An 18,143-nucleotide genomic window follows, 5' to 3' on the forward strand; every position below is an offset into this window, starting at 1 on the left:
TATATGCTGATCTCTTACTGTTTGATTAATCATGGTTAATTCAGGTTAATCATGGTTAATTCAGGTTAAGCCTTCAAAGTTGACACAACTATTTTTTATTGACTCTACATTGTCAGTTCCTAAAAGGCTCCTAAGGAGAGAGATGATTTACCAGCTCTGTGGTGCATGATGGTGGACCTGCTTGGATTAAATGCAGGTGTATGGAACTAGCACAGAGTGGCTTAACTTGATCACTCAAAAGGCATCACAGTTTTCCAGGCAGGCACTGATTTTTCAAACAAGTCTATGATTGATTGTGATAACATTCTAATTCAGGAGCTACAGATATTTGTTGCCAACAAGCACTCAGGCATTCCATTCTCTAAGGTTTGGTATGATCAGGTGTGTATAGAAGCAAAAAAGTCTCCTATAAGGCTCTTCAAGATCCATACTGTAATGTTGGACCCCCTTCTAGCACCACTTGTATGTTATTAGATTTAACACAAAACTGTAACTCTCTCTTGAAGGCAAAGAGGAGGCTGTTATGCAGCACCTATGTAAGCAGTTATTTTTTTCTGTGGAGTCTAGAAATACAACCAGTAATTGGTGAATTATTGCAGGTCAGCTTAGCTCAGATATATTTTGAAAGGTCTGAGAATCCCTGTAGGAGCCTATGTTCACTTTGCCATAATAATAGCAATTAATTTGTCCTGTTTGATTTTACTACTGACTCATTAACTAATTGGCCAGCAGTCTTAGTCTCTGAAATCAAAAGGATTCATCAGCTGAAAGGGGGTAAAGCCTCAGGCAGTGATTATATCCTAGCAGAATTAGTTACATTGATTAGCAGGGGTGGAAGGGGTTATCCTGCATGTCTAACAAAACTGCCATTTCTTTAGTGACTGAGATATAGTGATTGTTACACTCTTTTTAAAAAAAACATAAAGGTAAATACACACACACATACAAACAAGCTATATGAAATATATGTATGTGGAAAAGTTCAGGATTGGGTGGATCAGAAAAATACTTACAGAGGAGGAAAGCTGGATTCAGAGTCTGTTGATCTACTGTCAAACAGTGATTTGTGTTGCAAATACAGGAAACATGTGACCAAGCCTAAGATTTCATTCAATGAGGTGTTTGTTTTGATTCAATCTCAAGAGAAATTCTGTGGGAAAAATGTAAGTCCTCATCACTTGGTAGGTGATTCCTCCTGCTTGTTTATAAGTTACATGAAAATGCAAACCCAACCCAACCCAACCCAATTAGATGTAATTAGATAAGCCGTGACCCACTGGGTCATCATTTCAGAGATATTTCCTTACCTGAACAGAAACAGAATGATCAAGGGCAAAAAAGCAGTGGGAGTGTGACCATCTTATGACTTGCTACCAGCTTCCCCATGGACTTTGCTTGTGGGAGGCTGGCCGGGAGCATCAGATATTTCCCTCCCTCCCTCTCTCTCCACATATAATACAGGCTTGTGCCATTTGCCTTCCCCTCAGGACCCTCAGCAGAACCCCCATGAAGCCACCTCCTCCTCCTCCATGGAACTGCCTGCCACTTTGCTGAGGGGAGGTGGAACAAAGGGAGCCACAGATCATGAGGAAAACTGCACTCCCACTCCCCATTCCGGCATGTCTCCAGGGGCCCCCTCCTTCAAGGGAGGAAGAGGGCTCACCCATCAACCACCAGCACCCACCCCATCCAGCCCTACCTCACCAGCAGACATCTAAATCACTCCCTCATCCTTTCCTCAACACCACAGCTATTAAGAGATTTCAAATGTCTGCCTTGTTTCCAAAGCAGCTAATTGCTGCTCACCTGTTAGGCCTTGGCGCCAACTGATTAGGCACATGGGACAGAGGGAGATGGGAAAAAGGTCAGGGATACATCCATAACAATCATGTGACCTGGGCTGACTGCAGCGGCGCAGCAGTGCTGAAGCGGCCACAAATTTCAGTCCCTCAGGAGTAATGGGTCTTGGATTTTGGATGCATTCCATAAGTTAGCCCAAGTTACCTTGGTTCAAAAATTGTTGCCCTATGATGTACTGTTTCACCCAGTTGAAGGTTACAGACGTGAGAGTTTTAGTATCTGCAAAGCCAGTGTTCTAATCTGGTTCTAGTACAGAAAGAAGTAAGCCATATATTAGCACCTTTTAATTTTTATATGAGTTTCCTACATAAACCATAGAATCACAGAGTTGGAAGGGCTGTTTAAGCTATCAATCCCCTACTCAGTGCAGGGAACAAGATAAAAGTGTCCCAGACAAATGTCATTTGTCATCTGTTTTGAAGGAGAGCCCAGCATTTCCCTAGGTGAGTGGTTCCACTGTCAAACTGTTCTTTCAGTTAGGAATTTTTTTTTTTAAACATCTAATAGGTATCTCCATTCCTGTAAGCAAAATATGTTATTCCATATTCCACATACCCAGGGACAAGAGAGAACAGGCTCTGACTTTCTTTTGTATGGCATCCTTTCGGGTATTTGAAGAGTGCAGTCATATCCCCTATCATATACCTGTGCATTTAATTTTTGTTTCCTAAGTGAAGAATTTGTTTCTCTTAAATTTAATCCTTGCTAATCTGGTGTTTAATGGTAATTTTCACTTGACCTCGATGATGGCACTTCTCAGAAAAGTGCTGACATAAAGGACTTCCACCAGAATTTGAGTATTGTATGCTGTGACAGGGCTAAGCAGATTGTTAGGCAGAACATTTTGGATACAAAACATCCAAATGGCTTAAGCCATGCACCCAAACATTTCAAATCCTGGAAGCTTAATTCCAGCCAGAAACTAGCCTTACCACCTTAACTATGCCTGCTCTAGTGCCTTACTCATTTTCATTGATTTTCTCTGCAATATCCTTTTGAGATGCAGTGACCAGAACTCTGTGTGATGCTTTATTTTCAATCTTTCCCTCATAGTAGCTGTTGGTCCCTACCAGGAGGTGAAAGTTGCAAGATACAATTAAGAGAGTCCAGTCTCTCCAGGTGCTTACAGATATATTTTTAAAAATACAGTAATAGCTTATCAGTTAGAACATAATTAATCATTAAAGGTTAACGATCAACAAACAGGGTCAGAAAAGCAAAAAAGACATCTATTTTAAAAAAAAGAGTAAAACACAAATTAGAAGAGCAAATTGAAACACAAAACTCAGCAGAAGAAATGCAAGCACACAATAAAGATTGCAAATAAACTTTCAAAGAGCAAATGATAGTAAGAGATCAACAACTATTTTTTTCAAAGCAGAAAATTGGGGAGACTTTTTTCAGAAGCACTTGATCCAAGCTCAGCACCAAAGGTATAAGCAGTTAACCTCCCAAAATATTTTTTAAAATTAAATCTTGCATGTGGGAACACCTTTGTCGGGGGTAATTATTCATTTCTGAGATGCATTAACACTTGAGAAGTGCAGTACAAAATGTGCAAACTTCTGAAAGTTGAATTGGATAGGCAGTTGTATTTTGGAGCATCTTTGGAACGTAGTACAATTGGCATGATCACTTATTATTTTGCTTGGCAAGTAAAATAATATTTGTTGTATTCTGTTATAGGCATTTCAGAAAAAAAGGATAATACCTATTCCCTCCATGATTGAAAGAGTCATAGTAAAGATCATTTACTAAGGGCAGTTTGCCATATTGAGAAAACCCTTTCCTCACAAGAGTAATTTGAAATCTTGTGCATTATCATTCACCAAAAATTGGTTTGCCAATTTGTTTTTCTTAACTTGTAATATGAAACAACAAGGAAGTGAAATGATATGGATCTGTTATGTTATCTTCAGTCCCATGGAATTGTCTGATCCTTTTTCTCCCTCAGCCCTGTGTTTCCAGGATTATTTGAATTTTGTTCTCGATATACTGGAGCTTCCTTGCAAGGAGCAACACAACTGAATAATAAGGTACAGAGGTGAAGCTGCATTCACCCTTTTCATACCGTAAATATATTGGCTGTCTTGTCAAGTAGAGCATTCTTCTAACTGCTGTTTTCAACTATACAGCTAAATGGCATTCATAACTTGTGGTTATTGAATTATGATCATAACTAGAGTTGAATGAATGCATGCGCCTCATTAGTAATTGGAAAGTTTCCAATTCACATCTCAAACGTCAGGCTAGATTTGATTTAAATTATGACTCTAATCACTAGTTAGTACTAATTATTTAAAGTACAATTTATTCATTAGTCTGTGAGATTCTGTAAGCATTATCTCTAGTAAAAGTTGATTTTTAACTTAAAAACATATCCCTCAGTACTGAGAACAATACAGATTTCATTTTTAGAAGGTCCATATTATATAAAACAATGATTTAGTGAGATTTTTATATTAATTTTGATCAAGAAATGGAATGATAGTTGAATATAAGCAGATACTTGTGAATCCATGCAGATATGAACTAGTTCCATTTCAATTAATTGTGGAAGTCTGGAGGATATTTTTTGCCAACATTTGCTAAAACTTCCTCAAATTTCTATGGCCTGGTGTTTTGATTGAGTTTTGAAGATACTTATTCCTCAGATCCTCAGAATGTATTGTGCTCATTTTCTGTTCCTCTTCACTGCCCTTTAATTTGTATCTCCTTGCCCCGATCTGCCTCCTTGCCTCAAATTACTGCCTTCTTTTGTTTTTGCACTTTCAGAGAGATGTTAGTTACCAGATTTACCATCTCAATATTAAAAAGCAGAATAGAATGTGGTTATATATTATGTTTGTGATTTTTCTTTAAGCCATGTTCATTTAAGAACAGTGTTTAAAGTCTTTTTAATTTTTTAAAAATATTTTTTGTTCCCTGATGATAATCTATGCAAAAGCTTATGCAGTCCTTGACGTCGTAAAGGATGATAAGAATGATGCTCTAATACTAGTGCAGATGTTCCTAGCAGTTTGTTAAAAGAGGATAAACAGAGACTAGTGAAATAATTTAAAGTATAGCTTTTAATGCTCTTTTATTAGATATTTCATTTTGCAAGAGTCCTTTCTTTGAAGTTACTATTTCTCTTCCATTCTTAGATTTGTGATATTGCAATTAACTGGGCTGGAGGCCTACATCATGCCAAGAAGTTTGAGGTAATAGTCAGGTCTGCTTTATTTATCGGGAAGGCTTAGTGGTTCCTTTTAACTGACATAATTTCTTTATTTTCATGCTCCAGGCTTCTGGGTTTTGTTACGTCAATGACATCGTGATTGGCATTTTGGAGCTTCTCAAGTAAGGTGTTTGCATGAATTGTTGACCATAGTATAAAGTGCTCTTTTATCACAACATTCCCCTGGGGATTCTAAATATAGGCACATGAAGTCAAGAGTAATTCAGGCACCTATCTTGTTTTCAGGTTCCAGGTGCCAAAAATAAAAAATGGCTGAAAATTTGCAAAATGTTGGAAAACTCACCCCAGGATTCTGTGAAATCCAATAAGATCCTAGGCAAAAGAATTAAATCTTGCAAAATTTCAGCCATTTTAAAAAGTCTTAATTTCTTAAATTTAATTTTAGGATTCACTGGGAGTGGTTTTTGGGTTTTTTGGGGGGGGGGTTGTTTGTTTTGTTTTGTTTTTGGTGCCTTCGAGTCAGTGTTGACTCCTGGCAACTACCTGGACAAGTCCCTGCAGTTTTCTTAGCAAGATTTTCCAAGATTATTTTTTTTAAAAAATAATGTTATTAAATATTATAATTGCAATAATAAAAACTAATAGAGAAAGGGAGGGAGGGAGGAAGGAGTAAAAAGTGCAGGAAAAAAGATAGAGAAAGAAAGAAAAAATGAATATAGTAAAGAAAGAGAAAAGAAATATATAAAGAAGTTACTTCCAACTTCATCACAAAAAATATAAACAATTTTAGTAACTTTTCACCTCCTCTTAATTTATATCCAATGATTTCTTTATCCCTTGTCCCATCTCTTACAAATCCATAAAGCCATTTCATTTCAGTCCTGGTGTCAGCAAAAGTCCATTAAGGATTGCCAGAAATAACAACATATCTATTTTAACTCTGATCAAATAAACCAACTTTATATTCCTTCCTTTTACTTCTAACAATCTAATTTTAGTCCATTCAAGTAATATCATAGAACTTGATTTCTTTTCATTTTTTCTTTGTCCCTTCTCACAAGATTCATTCAAGCTTTAGCAAACCTCTTTTGTAAATCCAATATAAAAGAATTATGCAGGTCACTCTCTTGGTTTATTATTTGTAATTTCCTTTTGATTTTTAAAGCATCAACTGATTTCTTTTGTATGTCCAATGAAACATCCTTTTCCATGTCATTTGTGTAGCCTATCATTTGTAAATCCACTGTCAACTCCTCTGTCTTGTCAGATAAAACTTGTTCCCCTTCTGCCGTTTCTCATATAACATCTTTTGGACACAATCTATTCATAGAAGCAAACTATGACATTGTTGATATTAACTTCTGATTCCATTTTTCAAAAGTGTCCTTCAGTATTTTCAATGTTACAATATTTTGTGTCATTCTGTAGCTGTTAATCAGGTTATGTATTCTTCTCTTTTAATTAAAGTCTTTAGTTTCCTCTAGAGTCCAATTTTTAAAATTGTTTATTTCTATTATGACTTAGAAAAAATTCAAAACAAGTCCACTTTACAATTTATAATTTATAATTAATTCCAAAATCTTATTTCAAATTTATCTGGACCCTTAATCTGTTTATAACTTTCTAAAATCAAAGTCTTAATTAGCTTTTTGCTGTATATTTCAATTTTTTAAAATTCTTAAGCTTGTAGTTAAAATTTTCTTTTGTTAAGGATTGAAGATAGATTCACCTGGTGTTTTCAGACTTGTTGATCCAAAGATCTCCAATAGCTGAAAAGTAATTAACAAGCAATTTCCAAATGTGGTTAGAAAAGGAGGTATGCAAATTTAGTGTCCTTTTAAAGGCACCAACTGCAGTTTCAGCAAGATGGCTATTCTCTTGTCTCCCAGTGCTCAAAACCTCCTGGAGACCATATCTTGCGATCTCCTCATAAGGAGCAATTGTCTGGAGCAAATGTGGGCAACCTCCCATCCTTTCTTTGTCCAGAGAGGTTCAAAGAGCTGGTCTACTCACCAGCTCTTCGTTCTTCACCATAGTGGTCAGCTCTGCTTTTCGTGGAGCTGTCTTCAGTCCACCATTTTTTTCTCCAGAAGCCTCTTGGCATGTTTTTCAGAAGTGGTTTGCCCTTGCCTCCTTCCTAGGGCTGAGAGAAAGTGACTGGCCCAAGGTCACCCAGCTGGCTTTGTGCCTAGGTGGGACTAGAACTCACAGTTTCATGCTTTCTAGCCTGGTACCTTAACCATTACACCAGATTGGCTCTCTTGGGAATGTTGTGGACAGCTCTTTTTCAATCTCTATTCTTTTGTCTGAAACAGGTATAAACTTCATATTTCCCAAATTATTTAGGCTGTGACTCATGTAAAGGAGCATGACATGATTAGGGATGGTGAGAGTTGTTTTCCAAAACATCTGGAGGGCTGCTAGATTACCTGTCTTGATCTGAGAAGTGACCTTTTTGTTTGGGGTTCATATGCTAGTCATAGCTTATTGTGATAAGCTGCAATTAGTTGAAATTCTGAGCTATGCTGCATTTCTGGCAGAAAGAGTGGGGTATTTTTGCTTCCTCACTGAGTTCAAAGGGAGTGCATTATCTTTGGGCATAACTTCAGAAGTCCTCTGTACACCATTCACTGCAGACTTAGTAAGTTCTTAACCAACTGTGAGAGGAAGGTGACAAAGACAGGTATTATAACAGCAGAGGAAATAAAGTTGATGTGTGATTGAGAAAAATCATGAGATAGAAAATGAGCACCCTTGTCCACTTTCGGCTCTGCAATTTATGGGAAAGCAACCCTGGACAGCTTTTTCTTTCTTTTCTTTAGTGTGATTTTAAAGTGCTAACAATCTATGTCAGAGCTGTCAGAATTGCAGCGGCTCTGAGGATAAGCTGCTATCCATGTAGCTTTAAGATTTACCAATGTTAGAAGGTACTCTTTGTTCTATCCCACAGAGAGGTTTCTTTTCTCTGACAGGTACCACCCACGTGTGCTTTACATTGATATAGACATCCATCATGGAGATGGTGTTCAGGAAGCTTTTTACTTGACAGACCGTGTCATGACAGTATCTTTTCACAAATACGGGAATTACTTTTTCCCTGGTACAGGTACAAAATCTTTTATTGTTCTTTGTTAGCTTTTAAGAACCAGAACTGTTAGCCAACTAATAAGTATGTGGAAGAATTTGAAGTTCTGAGTCACAGCACTGATGGAAGATGGATATTATGTTTTCTGATATGTATTCCTATTTGAACTCTGCCCTGTCATGCAATCCCCTTGCAGGTGACATGTATGAAGTTGGAGCTGAGAGTGGCCGCTATTACTGTCTCAATGTACCTTTGCGGGATGGCATTGATGACCAAAGTGAGTGAAAGCCTTCCACTGAGCCTTGCTATATTATCCATCTTCAGTGCATATTTCAGCAGAGAAATTATAGCAGTGGTTTCTTTGTCTTTTTGTTTGGAAGGTTATAAGCACCTCTTCCAGCCAGTCATTAATCAAGTGGTAGAGTTCTATCAGCCAACTTGCATAGTGTTGCAGGTGAGAATTTTTGATGGCCATTTCTTGTGGTCATGTGAAGGGATTCAAGGGTTACAAGAGGGGCTACAATAATGATGGGTACGTTGGCTAGAAAATTTTGTCACTTATCCCTCATTTTTCATCTCTTCCCCCCCTTAAGTGTGGTGCTGACTCCTTAGGCTGTGATCGCCTGGGCTGCTTTAACCTCAGTATAAGAGGACATGGGTAAGTCCATCTAATAATCCAACAAGAATCAAAAGGGAAAATAGGTTAATAAGGATATGACTCTGCTTTTTTCTCCTTTTAAAGTAGTTGTTGTAGCTCTGGTTTTATAGGAATTAACGCCCCTCCCATCTTCCCCTATACCGCTTTTCCATTCAAAGCTTTTCCAAAGCTGCTGCCAACCTTCCTGCACAAAAAAGACATATATTTGAACTGCTGTTTCAGTCATATTTAAATACATCTTCCAGCGAGCTGACTTGCAGCAATCAGGATTTGAAGGGGAAAAGGTGATTTGGATCTTCTTTGGGCATCTCCTTGAAGCATATGCATCTTTGAGCCCTGGAAAAAGTGCAGCTTCTTCAGACAGTTGCCAGCAGATACAGTGGAGCACCCCTGGGCTGTCTGCATGGTCTTTTCTCCTTCAATTTCAGATCACTGCGCAGCTCTGTTTGCATCTCAATGGAAAAATACACACACCTGTAACTGTACTTCTTTTTCTGTTGCAGGCTAGATAGGTGTGAATGGTGTGTGAATCATACTGGGAAAAGAGTGTTGTTTCTCTGATCAAACTTGAAGCTCCAGAAGCAGCTTCAATGAGGACAATTAAAACTTTGGAAGATCCAGTGACACATCATGTCTCTTTTTGTTTTTTCTTTTTGCCTTTAATAATTGCAGTCTGAAATTGTGGCACTTTTGATACCAAGAGACATTTTCTGTTACCTGTGCAATGGTATAGTGTCAGAATTGTTGATCTGGAAATGAGTTGTCAAATAGCTGCTTTTAATGTTTCTTGCTCTTGGGATATATTATATTGGGAAATATATTGGGAAATATTATCAGTCTTTTTTAGCAGATTCCCTTTCTAAGGCTAGGCTACACAATGGCTGGGTTTACACATTACCCTAAACCAAAATGTAGTTTGCTTGCTTTTTAGCTGAGCATGTTGTTTTCCTCACTAACAAATTAAACAGAAGGGGTAACTCCTTTACTCACAAGTTTTAGATATTTTCAAGTCTCTATATTGCCATACACTGCCAGGGCTGTCCACAGTGATGACCGTGGTGGCAGTGCAATTGAAGCCCTGCCTCTTTGTAAATGTATGTGACTGCCATTTTGCCTTCTTTTGCACGCACGCACATCCCTTAGGATGCTGCTGGCTTTATAATTGCTTAAGAGCTGTTATTCATTTTCAGTGCTGAGCTTACTTTAAAGGAAAAAGTCACTGTGTAAGTCAGAACACATTATTGCATGTAATTCCAATCCATGTCAGTCTTTGGGAATATGAAGAGGTCGTATTTAGTTCTTGCACTGCATCTGTTCTCTCAGTTTTCATATTAGCTGTCAAGAAATGTTATTGCCACCTCCTCATTGCTTATTGTTTTCACTTAAAATTGGGACTGTGGCGCCTTTCAAAGACCTCTGCAATCAGTCCGTTCAGACTCCTGGAAAGGGCTGTCACTCTTCCTCCAAAGGCTGCTGCTTTGGAGACAGGAAAGAAAGCATCAGAAATAAAAAGGACGGCTCTCCCAACCACCTTCTGACTTTGGACCCACATACTCAGCTCTCTGCCCTTTTCTTCTGCGCAGCCCCCAGTGGAGTATCCCTGAATTAACATGGTCTTTGTTCAAATGGCTCTTTTTTTGTTTTTGTTTTTGGCCAACCCCTAATAGCTCAACAACTTCCCAGCTTCAGTGAAATTATTTTGATAATGATTTAAACATCTTTCAGAACATTTTAACAGCAATCATTTGCAGTAACTTGTTAGGTTTATACACACACACACACACACGTGTGACTTTTATTTATGTGTGTATGCCAAGTGTATGTAAATGTAACAGTTCATTTCTAAACATTCTAACTTTGGATTCTAGGGAGTGTGTGGAATATGTAAAAAGTTTCAACATTCCCCTTCTGGTATTAGGAGGCGGTGGCTATACAGTTCGCAATGTGGCCCGATGCTGGTGAGTTTTCTCAAAGTGTCCAAGATAGGTTGGGGCTTTATCTTTCATGACTATCAGTGGCATAGATACCTGTCCTATGGCCTTGATGGAAATGATTGGCCTTTCCTTTCAGGACTTACGAAACATCATTGCTTGTAGATGAAGCAATTAGCGAAGAGCTCCCATATAGTGGTAAGTCCGGTTCTTCCATGTTAAAATATAATCTTTGCTATCATTTTTTAGCCTTTTCTTAAGCTGATATATAAACAATAATATACTATAAATTTTACTATGTTTTAGTATATACCATACAGTAATGTTTCTATATTTGTTCAATAGTTTATATTTTATGCAGTGATATGCAGTTATAATGACTCATTTAACATCTGTTCAGAAGTGAACCATTTCATAATGCAAATATAATATGGAGGAGGAATGCAAAAATTTCCTCCTCCACATTATATTTAATTTCCCAGAAGTACAATATTGGTTTATTATATTTATGAAATATACTTTCATTAAAAGCAGAATGTCTAGATACTGTAATGAAATAGCATAGCCAGAGTTGCCTTTAAAGACAGTCTGGGAACATTAGTAAATCTTAAGCAAAACAATAATTTTAACATCAATGTACCGTCCCTTTGTTGGTTTCTAAGCAATTTCCTGGGCCTGTATCAAAGTTCTGCTTTTACTTTTTAGAATCCTAAAGTGGCTTGTAGCCAGATTTTCTGAAGAATGGCCTCTTTACACATGTATCTACAATGATTTGTTAATGTTGAAGATCATGGTTTTTGTATCCTTGCTAATGAGATTCAGCAGGTGGCCAGGCAAGAGAGGAGAGGGCCCCAAAGAAATTGAATAAATAGCCTTTTTCTTGTAAGGCAAAGCTTTTTTGCAAAATTGTCTGGCCTTTTAGTAGTTTTCTAAGGATTTCTGTAATTCTGTTATTTTGGTATTGTCTATGCTAAACTCTGCTAAGGCATTTTTGGCATTGATTAGTTTTTTCTGTGCTATACTGTTTTTCTGTTGTTTTTTTAATTGTGTTTTCTGATGTACTCTCTCCAGAGAATCCTAGTTGTGGAGTGATATACAATAGATGTATTTTTCATCCATTGGTCTATGGGAGTGAAAATGCTCAAAGCAATTCACATATAAAATTTAAAACAGTCAATTCGCAAAAGACTTAAACAGTTTTAAAATAATTGCACCTGATGTTAATGTATTAGGAACCAATTTCTTCTGTTTTCTTTTTGCCTGGGAGCAAAAATGCTGCAAGGGTATAATCAGAGGGTTATATCCAACCACATATTTAATGCAATAGATTATGTTTCCTTTATTTTGTTTTAATAGGCATGAGCAAATATATCACTGTTTTGTCATTGTCAACATTGTGCGTGTGTGTGTGTTTGTATGTATGTATGAGAGCCAGTATGGTATAGTGGTTAGGTGCTGGACTAGGAACAGAGAGACCGTGAGTTTTAGTCCTCCCATTGGTACAGAAGCCAGCTGGGTGACTTGGCCATTCTCTCTCAGCCCTAGACAGGGAAGTCAAAAACATCTATCTACTAATCCACTACTGGACCAGCGTGGTAGTTTACAACCCATAACCTTCAGTGAAGTGACCTTCATCCTGCAGCTCTGTTTAACAAAAACCTCCATAAGACTCAGGCAATTCTTGATATTTTTTTTTAAAGGAAAGGGTAATCCCATTCTCTACTGTCAGTTTGTCCAATGATTGTATTTCCACACATCTGTTGGGTACCCAGTTGGAAAAAACTGCATGTTAATTTCCTAGATGAAGTGGGATGTGCAACTGACACTAAGAATAGAAAGCAGCAGGAAAATTTGCTGATTTTCTTTTGGTTTTTCTTTCTAATTGTAAAGTAACTAGTTATGAGGAAATTTTAGCAGATAGTCTGTGGGCTTACACTTTATGATATAAAGAGACACAATAAATTATGCGTCTCAGTGAAAAGAATGAAAGGGTTAACAATACACTATTCCTCAGAAGAATAGCTGTCTCTATATGGATTTCTTCTTTTTAATATATATACGCATTTCTTTTTTTTTTTTCGCCCATAAAGAATACTTTGAATACTTTGCTCCAGACTTTACTCTCCACCCTGATGTCAGCACTAGAATTGAAAATCAGAACTCAAGACAAGTGAGTATCTCCAGCCATATGAAGACCAGTTGGCCCTTTCCTTTACTTGCCCCCTTTCCCATAATGTCTCCTTTAATTATCAGTTTTGTAAGATGCATTATTGGTGCTTCTGTCCATTCCTAATAGTAGATTAATTTCGTCACTACTGGTGGCAGAAAAAATTATGAAAGGAACTTGATAACCTTTTCTGAACTGATTGGCCTGATAGGATTTTGTTGCATTTCCTGTTTTCTGTCAAGTACTTAGATCAAATACGACAGACAATATTTGAGAATTTGAAGATGTTGAATCATGCACCCAGTGTCCAGATCCATGATGTCCCTTCTGATCTTCTGAGCTATGATCGCACAGATGAGCCTGATCCAGAAGAGAGAGGTTCAGAAGATAATTACAGCAGGCATGTTTTTTATTTGTCTCTCAAATAAAAACCACTTATTATTTTGACCTCAGTTACACTGCAGCAGTGTAACTTTTTCCTTCATTACCCAAAACTCAAGGGGGAAGGAGGGTGCTGGTGGGTGCATGTGTGTGAGCAAAGTGGGGAAGGAGGGTGCAATGCATGCAAGCAAAGAAAGGCCGGGGTGGGTAGGGGAGACTTATCTGAGTGACTTGTGACCTCCCCTGCTGGCTTTCCCATTGACTTTGCTTGCGGGAAGTCAGTAGGGAAGGTTTCAGATGGTGATCATGTGACTGCAGGATGCTGCAACCAGTTGTAAGTGTGAGCTGGTTGTCAAGTGCCTGAATTTTGTTCACATGATCATAGGGGCACTGCAACAGTCAGGACTTTGAGGACCAGTTGTAAGTCCCTTCCTTCAGCACCGTCATAACTTCAAACAGTTGCTGAACAAATGGTTGTAACTGAAGGACTACCATATTATAAAAACAACATATTGAATTATCTTTATATCATTTTAACAAATTACTATTGACAATTTCATCGATTTTCATCTTAATAGGAATACTTTGGGAGATTTTTGAATATATTTTAGTACATGTGGCAATCTTTAAGTCAGTTTAAATGTCCCTGTTGTGAATGAGCTCATGTGTCATTACCCGACAAAAAACCATTTCTACCCAATTTTGGGTAATTTACCCAGGTTTGGGAAGCCCTGCACTAGAGGAACTATAGCAGCTGCCTCCTGGAATCAATATGCGTTGATTGGGACAACCAGTATGATCTCTGTTTACTATCCATAGTGTTCCTTTTCAGAGGCATGTGTTTGTTGCACTTTTTAGTAAGCAGATTCCATATTTATCCTTGATTTTCACTACATTATCTCCTTGCCCTATGTAACCTTAAGTTGTTATATCTTGCAGGCCAGAAGCTTCCAATGAGTTCTACGATGGTGACCATGATAATGATAAAGAAAGTGATGTTGAGATTTGAGGCCTGAGTCCTATAAATTTAGACTATGTGAATTTTCTGGATGGTGATACTCTAAGGAAGCAATAGGTTCCAATAGAAAAACTCTGTTCTTCCTACCTGTTTTATGAAGTGATGTCAGCAGGACTGGTAGATCATGGAATTGCTTGAGCACAAAAAGCAGTGAGAGTTTCCACTTGACCTGATCTTCTGCCATTATTTGTGGGAATAAACATGCATAACTTCAGGTTCATACAAATATGCTTTGTTGGTAGGTGGCTGTCTTCAATTCTCATTCTGCAACGGCCATCACTCTTCACAGGGCTGCCACTCTTCAAGGAAGGACAGGAAGCACTATTGTATTCTGAACCATTTTTATTATTTTGAGTCTCCTGAAGCACCTAATTTGAAATCTGCAGAATCTGCAGTAAAAAGCTCACTTACATGGTCAAATTTTCAGCCTTCTATTGCAATAACTCAGATAAAGGGAGAAATCAGATAAGTGGATATTTTACTTAGCTATGAGGTGGAGGAGTCATGTATAAAGCACTCCAATCATGTGGGTTCTTTTAGAATTTATCTTTTGTCAGTTCTTCTGCTTGGGGATACTATGTATTGCATGGCAATATGGTTCCAATTGAGAAATTAATTCTGTGTATTTGGCAGGATTTTGTGACTTTCATGCACTACAGCAGATGTCTATAGCTTATTGGACATGCTTCTATTTTTGCTTCAGTGAAGGTATAAAGATTTTAATGAGAAGAGTCCTGGACCAAAAGTTAACACTCTTCAATGTGTTTTTCTTCTGCTGTCTGTTAACTCCTAAAGTCCCATGTTTTGAGTTTGAGTATTATCCATTGAATTCTAAAAGAAATAAATTATAAGGATATTAATCACAGAAAAATGTATTCCCTCTCCCTTTTTGCCCCATTCATAATTGTCCTGATACCTGAAGTACCCTTTGAGTGAGCTGAAGTGGGAAGAGATTTCCCAACCTTAATTCCTCCTGCAGTCATCTAATGTGGGCTTAATTCTTTTTAACTAGAGTCTTAAACTACATGTGCTGAGGATAGTTGCCAACACTTCGAGAAGTTTTTTGCAACTAAAATGACAGAGAGGAATTGCTCTTCTCTTCCCTATATTTTACTGGTGGGCTTAAAATATTAAAAACAGTATTTTCTTCTCTTCTCTCCTGTTCATTCCCAATTTGCCCTGCTGTGGCTTAAAAGTTGGTATTTAGTAGCTACTGAGATACATCATGAACCTAAAATTGCACTGACTCTGTGTGACTTTGTTCACTGCCATGACTGCAAGGACTGGCAGCCACTCTGATGCAGAAGGCCACCCAGTTTGGGAGGCTCCCTCAAACAGCATTGCAAGAGGAGGCTCCTCCTCCCAGCCCTTTCCCATAGTCCATGTTCTGTGTGGGAGGGTTGAGAGGAGCTCCACAGCAGACTGAAGCAAGGCTGTAGGATCACCTTGCTTCAGCCTTAAAGTGCACTTTTAAAAGGCTTAGTTAAAGAGAAGTATGACTCCTGAGCTTCACATAGCCCTTGTGCTCTTTTTAAGGTGCCTCAGGTCAAAAGTTGGTGTTAAAAAACTGATTGCTTGGGATTCTTTTATTTATGCATTTCTGATGCAGCTTTCTGATGCATGTGTATCACTCAGGGCAGTTTACAACAGTTAAAAGAAGCAAAAGGCAAAGCTACAATTGTCACAGAAATGTCTAATAAAGATTATAAAGTAATAAGCAGAGCATAATGCCTTCTAAAATATACATCGCATAAGGGATGAATGCCACCCTAAAAACAAAGGGCTTGATCCACTGGTGGAAGCTCCTGCAACAAGAATTCTCATTGCTTAGGTGCAGCCAAGGCCATTATCTCCTAACTAATACACCTGCATCATGGTTGAGACATAAAGAGGAATGTCTCCATCAGATCTTAGGGAGTAGGGAGAGGCATCTGTAAGGTATCCTAGATTTAAATATGTTGAAGTTTTAAAGGTCATTGTCAGCACTTTGGCTATGAATAAAAGCATATTGAGACTTCATTCCTGTTTGTAAACTTTCTGTGTCTAACTTTAAATGTCCTACATCAAAATGACAACCCCCTCCTTGCTCTTTATGCATATTATGGTATCTAATAAGCAATAGGCTTTATAATGGATTACTTCCAATTCAATTTTATACTCATGCATGTAAGGTAAAACCCACTGAACTCAGTGACACTTGTGCAGAGAAGCATAGAATTGCACCATGAGAGAATCTGTAATGAACCTATATATTTACATATTTAAGTGAATGCACATCTGAAACAAATGGTAGAAATTGATCCTTCTGATGCATGGATAGCCTCATTCTCTCATGCGCTTCTACAACAGACACATAGAAACTTAACAGCAAAAAACAAGATCTCAATTTTCCATTGACTTGTGGCCCTTTTACAATAGTGTTGATAAAATGCTGCCATTAAGCATGCAAGTTTAAGAATACAAAATCTTCAATAATGTAATTAAGATAGTAAGATAATTTCAATTTGCATCTATGTGACAAGTAGTCAGCAGCAAAAAGCATATGACCAAAGATACCAGAAGTTAAGCACACTATTACCTGGTGAAGGTTTGAATAGTGTGGTCCAGGCACCTCCTCCAGTTGCTTGCCCCCAACTATGAGATTTCTTCTCTAGGCGCTCTTTCCATGCTGACTATGCAGGCTAGACTGTATTTCACCATGGATGTAAAATCAAGCTGAGGCAGCCTGTGCAATGCTTACCTCCTTGGGATAGGATCAAAGTGAGGCGATGCAGGCCCCCATTGCCAGCTGCTTGTGCACTGCATCACTCAGGCAAGAGGTGGGTGTGTTCCACACACAGGTGACGGATGTCATTGTGGCAGAGGAGGCACAAGACTCAGGTTGTTCCATACTGGCTCCAAGGGCACTGGTTCAAGATCTGCCAAGGAGAAAAGAAAGAAAACACCCACCTTAGGGAATTGTACTTACAGTACTTGGGGTTAATGCAGAGAAAAAAGTTACAAAACAGAAAAAAAAGGGGAAAAAGCAGAACAGAGTGGGAAACATAAACTGAGTGGCATTCACCAGAACTGGCCAAGAAATAGTTGCAAAACCAAGAGAAACAACTGGAAATTCATAAAAGGGTGCAGAAATGCAGAAAGTAAATAAGATTACAAAGAATAAGTTGCAGAGGAAAGCAAAACATAGAAGATGTAGTAATAACCAAGAAAGTCGTAGAGGGGAAACTCCTGGTCTGAATGACTTCACAATATGAGAAAAGCTAAAAGGTAAAAGATTTATCCCACCTGAAAAGAAACCACAATTATACTGATTTGAAATTGTGGTTTAATATTTCTGGAAAATCCATGTTAGTCCTTTTTTTCATGCTAGAATGATGCTATAGGATAATCTAGATTTTAAAACTGATTTAAAAATCTGTTATATGAAACATTTAGATAAATGTTAGGAGTTTTTCTTTAGATCAATTACTGGAGCAAGATGAGTTTTTATAATTTTCTGTGTTAAAGGATAAATATTTTTTATTGCCACTCACTAGCAGTATTTACAACTGCAATATCTTTTAACATCTCTGCTTGGATCAGTGGTATTTTCAGCTTCAGACGCCTAAATAATGAGAAGTAATCACTAAATCCTGGAAGACAAAAAAAGTCCATAATTATTTTTTTTATAAATACTTGTTATTGAAAAAGTAATTTGACACTGAGAGTTGAAAGACTGAATGGGATAAGGTGTAATTCTTCTTCTCTCTTCTGCTCTCAATTACAGTAACTCTCCCTGCAACCATTCATGATTCAAGGGAATAAGTGTACAGATCCAAAGCATTGCTAAGGCTGAGCCTGCGCACGCCAAAAGTTGCTTTTC

At 37.8% G+C, this 18,143-nt stretch overlaps 1 protein-coding gene and 1 long non-coding RNA gene across 3 annotated transcripts in view; one reads left to right on the top strand and one right to left on the bottom strand.

Annotated features, from left to right (window-relative positions):
- HDAC3 (histone deacetylase 3) overlaps positions 1–16,993 on the top strand; it is a 41,821-nt gene extending 24,828 nt beyond the window's left edge. For both annotated transcript variants that reach the window (XM_007431386.3, XM_015888636.3), the window contains 12 exons: positions 3,815–3,896; positions 5,007–5,063; positions 5,147–5,202; positions 8,014–8,147; positions 8,323–8,403; positions 8,507–8,580; positions 8,720–8,784; positions 10,653–10,742; positions 10,855–10,913; positions 12,806–12,885; positions 13,125–13,282; positions 14,203–16,993. In XM_007431386.3, the coding sequence (XP_007431448.1) occupies positions 3,815–3,896; positions 5,007–5,063; positions 5,147–5,202; positions 8,014–8,147; positions 8,323–8,403; positions 8,507–8,580; positions 8,720–8,784; positions 10,653–10,742; positions 10,855–10,913; positions 12,806–12,885; positions 13,125–13,282; positions 14,203–14,272 (1,006 nt within the window). In that variant the 3' untranslated portion in view covers positions 14,273–16,993. The remainder of the gene's footprint in view (positions 1–3,814; positions 3,897–5,006; positions 5,064–5,146; positions 5,203–8,013; positions 8,148–8,322; positions 8,404–8,506; positions 8,581–8,719; positions 8,785–10,652; positions 10,743–10,854; positions 10,914–12,805; positions 12,886–13,124; positions 13,283–14,202) is intronic.
- LOC148213633 (uncharacterized) lies at positions 14,978–18,023 on the bottom strand. Its single transcript, XR_015794260.1, has 3 exons — positions 17,815–18,023; positions 17,022–17,199; positions 14,978–15,112 (listed from the first exon to the last, which is right to left on the bottom strand). It is a non-coding gene; the product is annotated as an uncharacterized LOC148213633 (long non-coding RNA).
- Positions 18,024–18,143: the final 120 nt, after the last annotated feature.

Source organism: Python bivittatus, unplaced genomic scaffold (genome assembly GCF_059951505.1).
Source record: "Python bivittatus isolate LINGU-HERP-01145 unplaced genomic scaffold, Pbiv_v1 ctg000960_np1212, whole genome shotgun sequence".
In the NCBI taxonomy this organism is placed as follows: Eukaryota; Metazoa; Chordata; class Lepidosauria; order Squamata; family Pythonidae; genus Python; species Python bivittatus.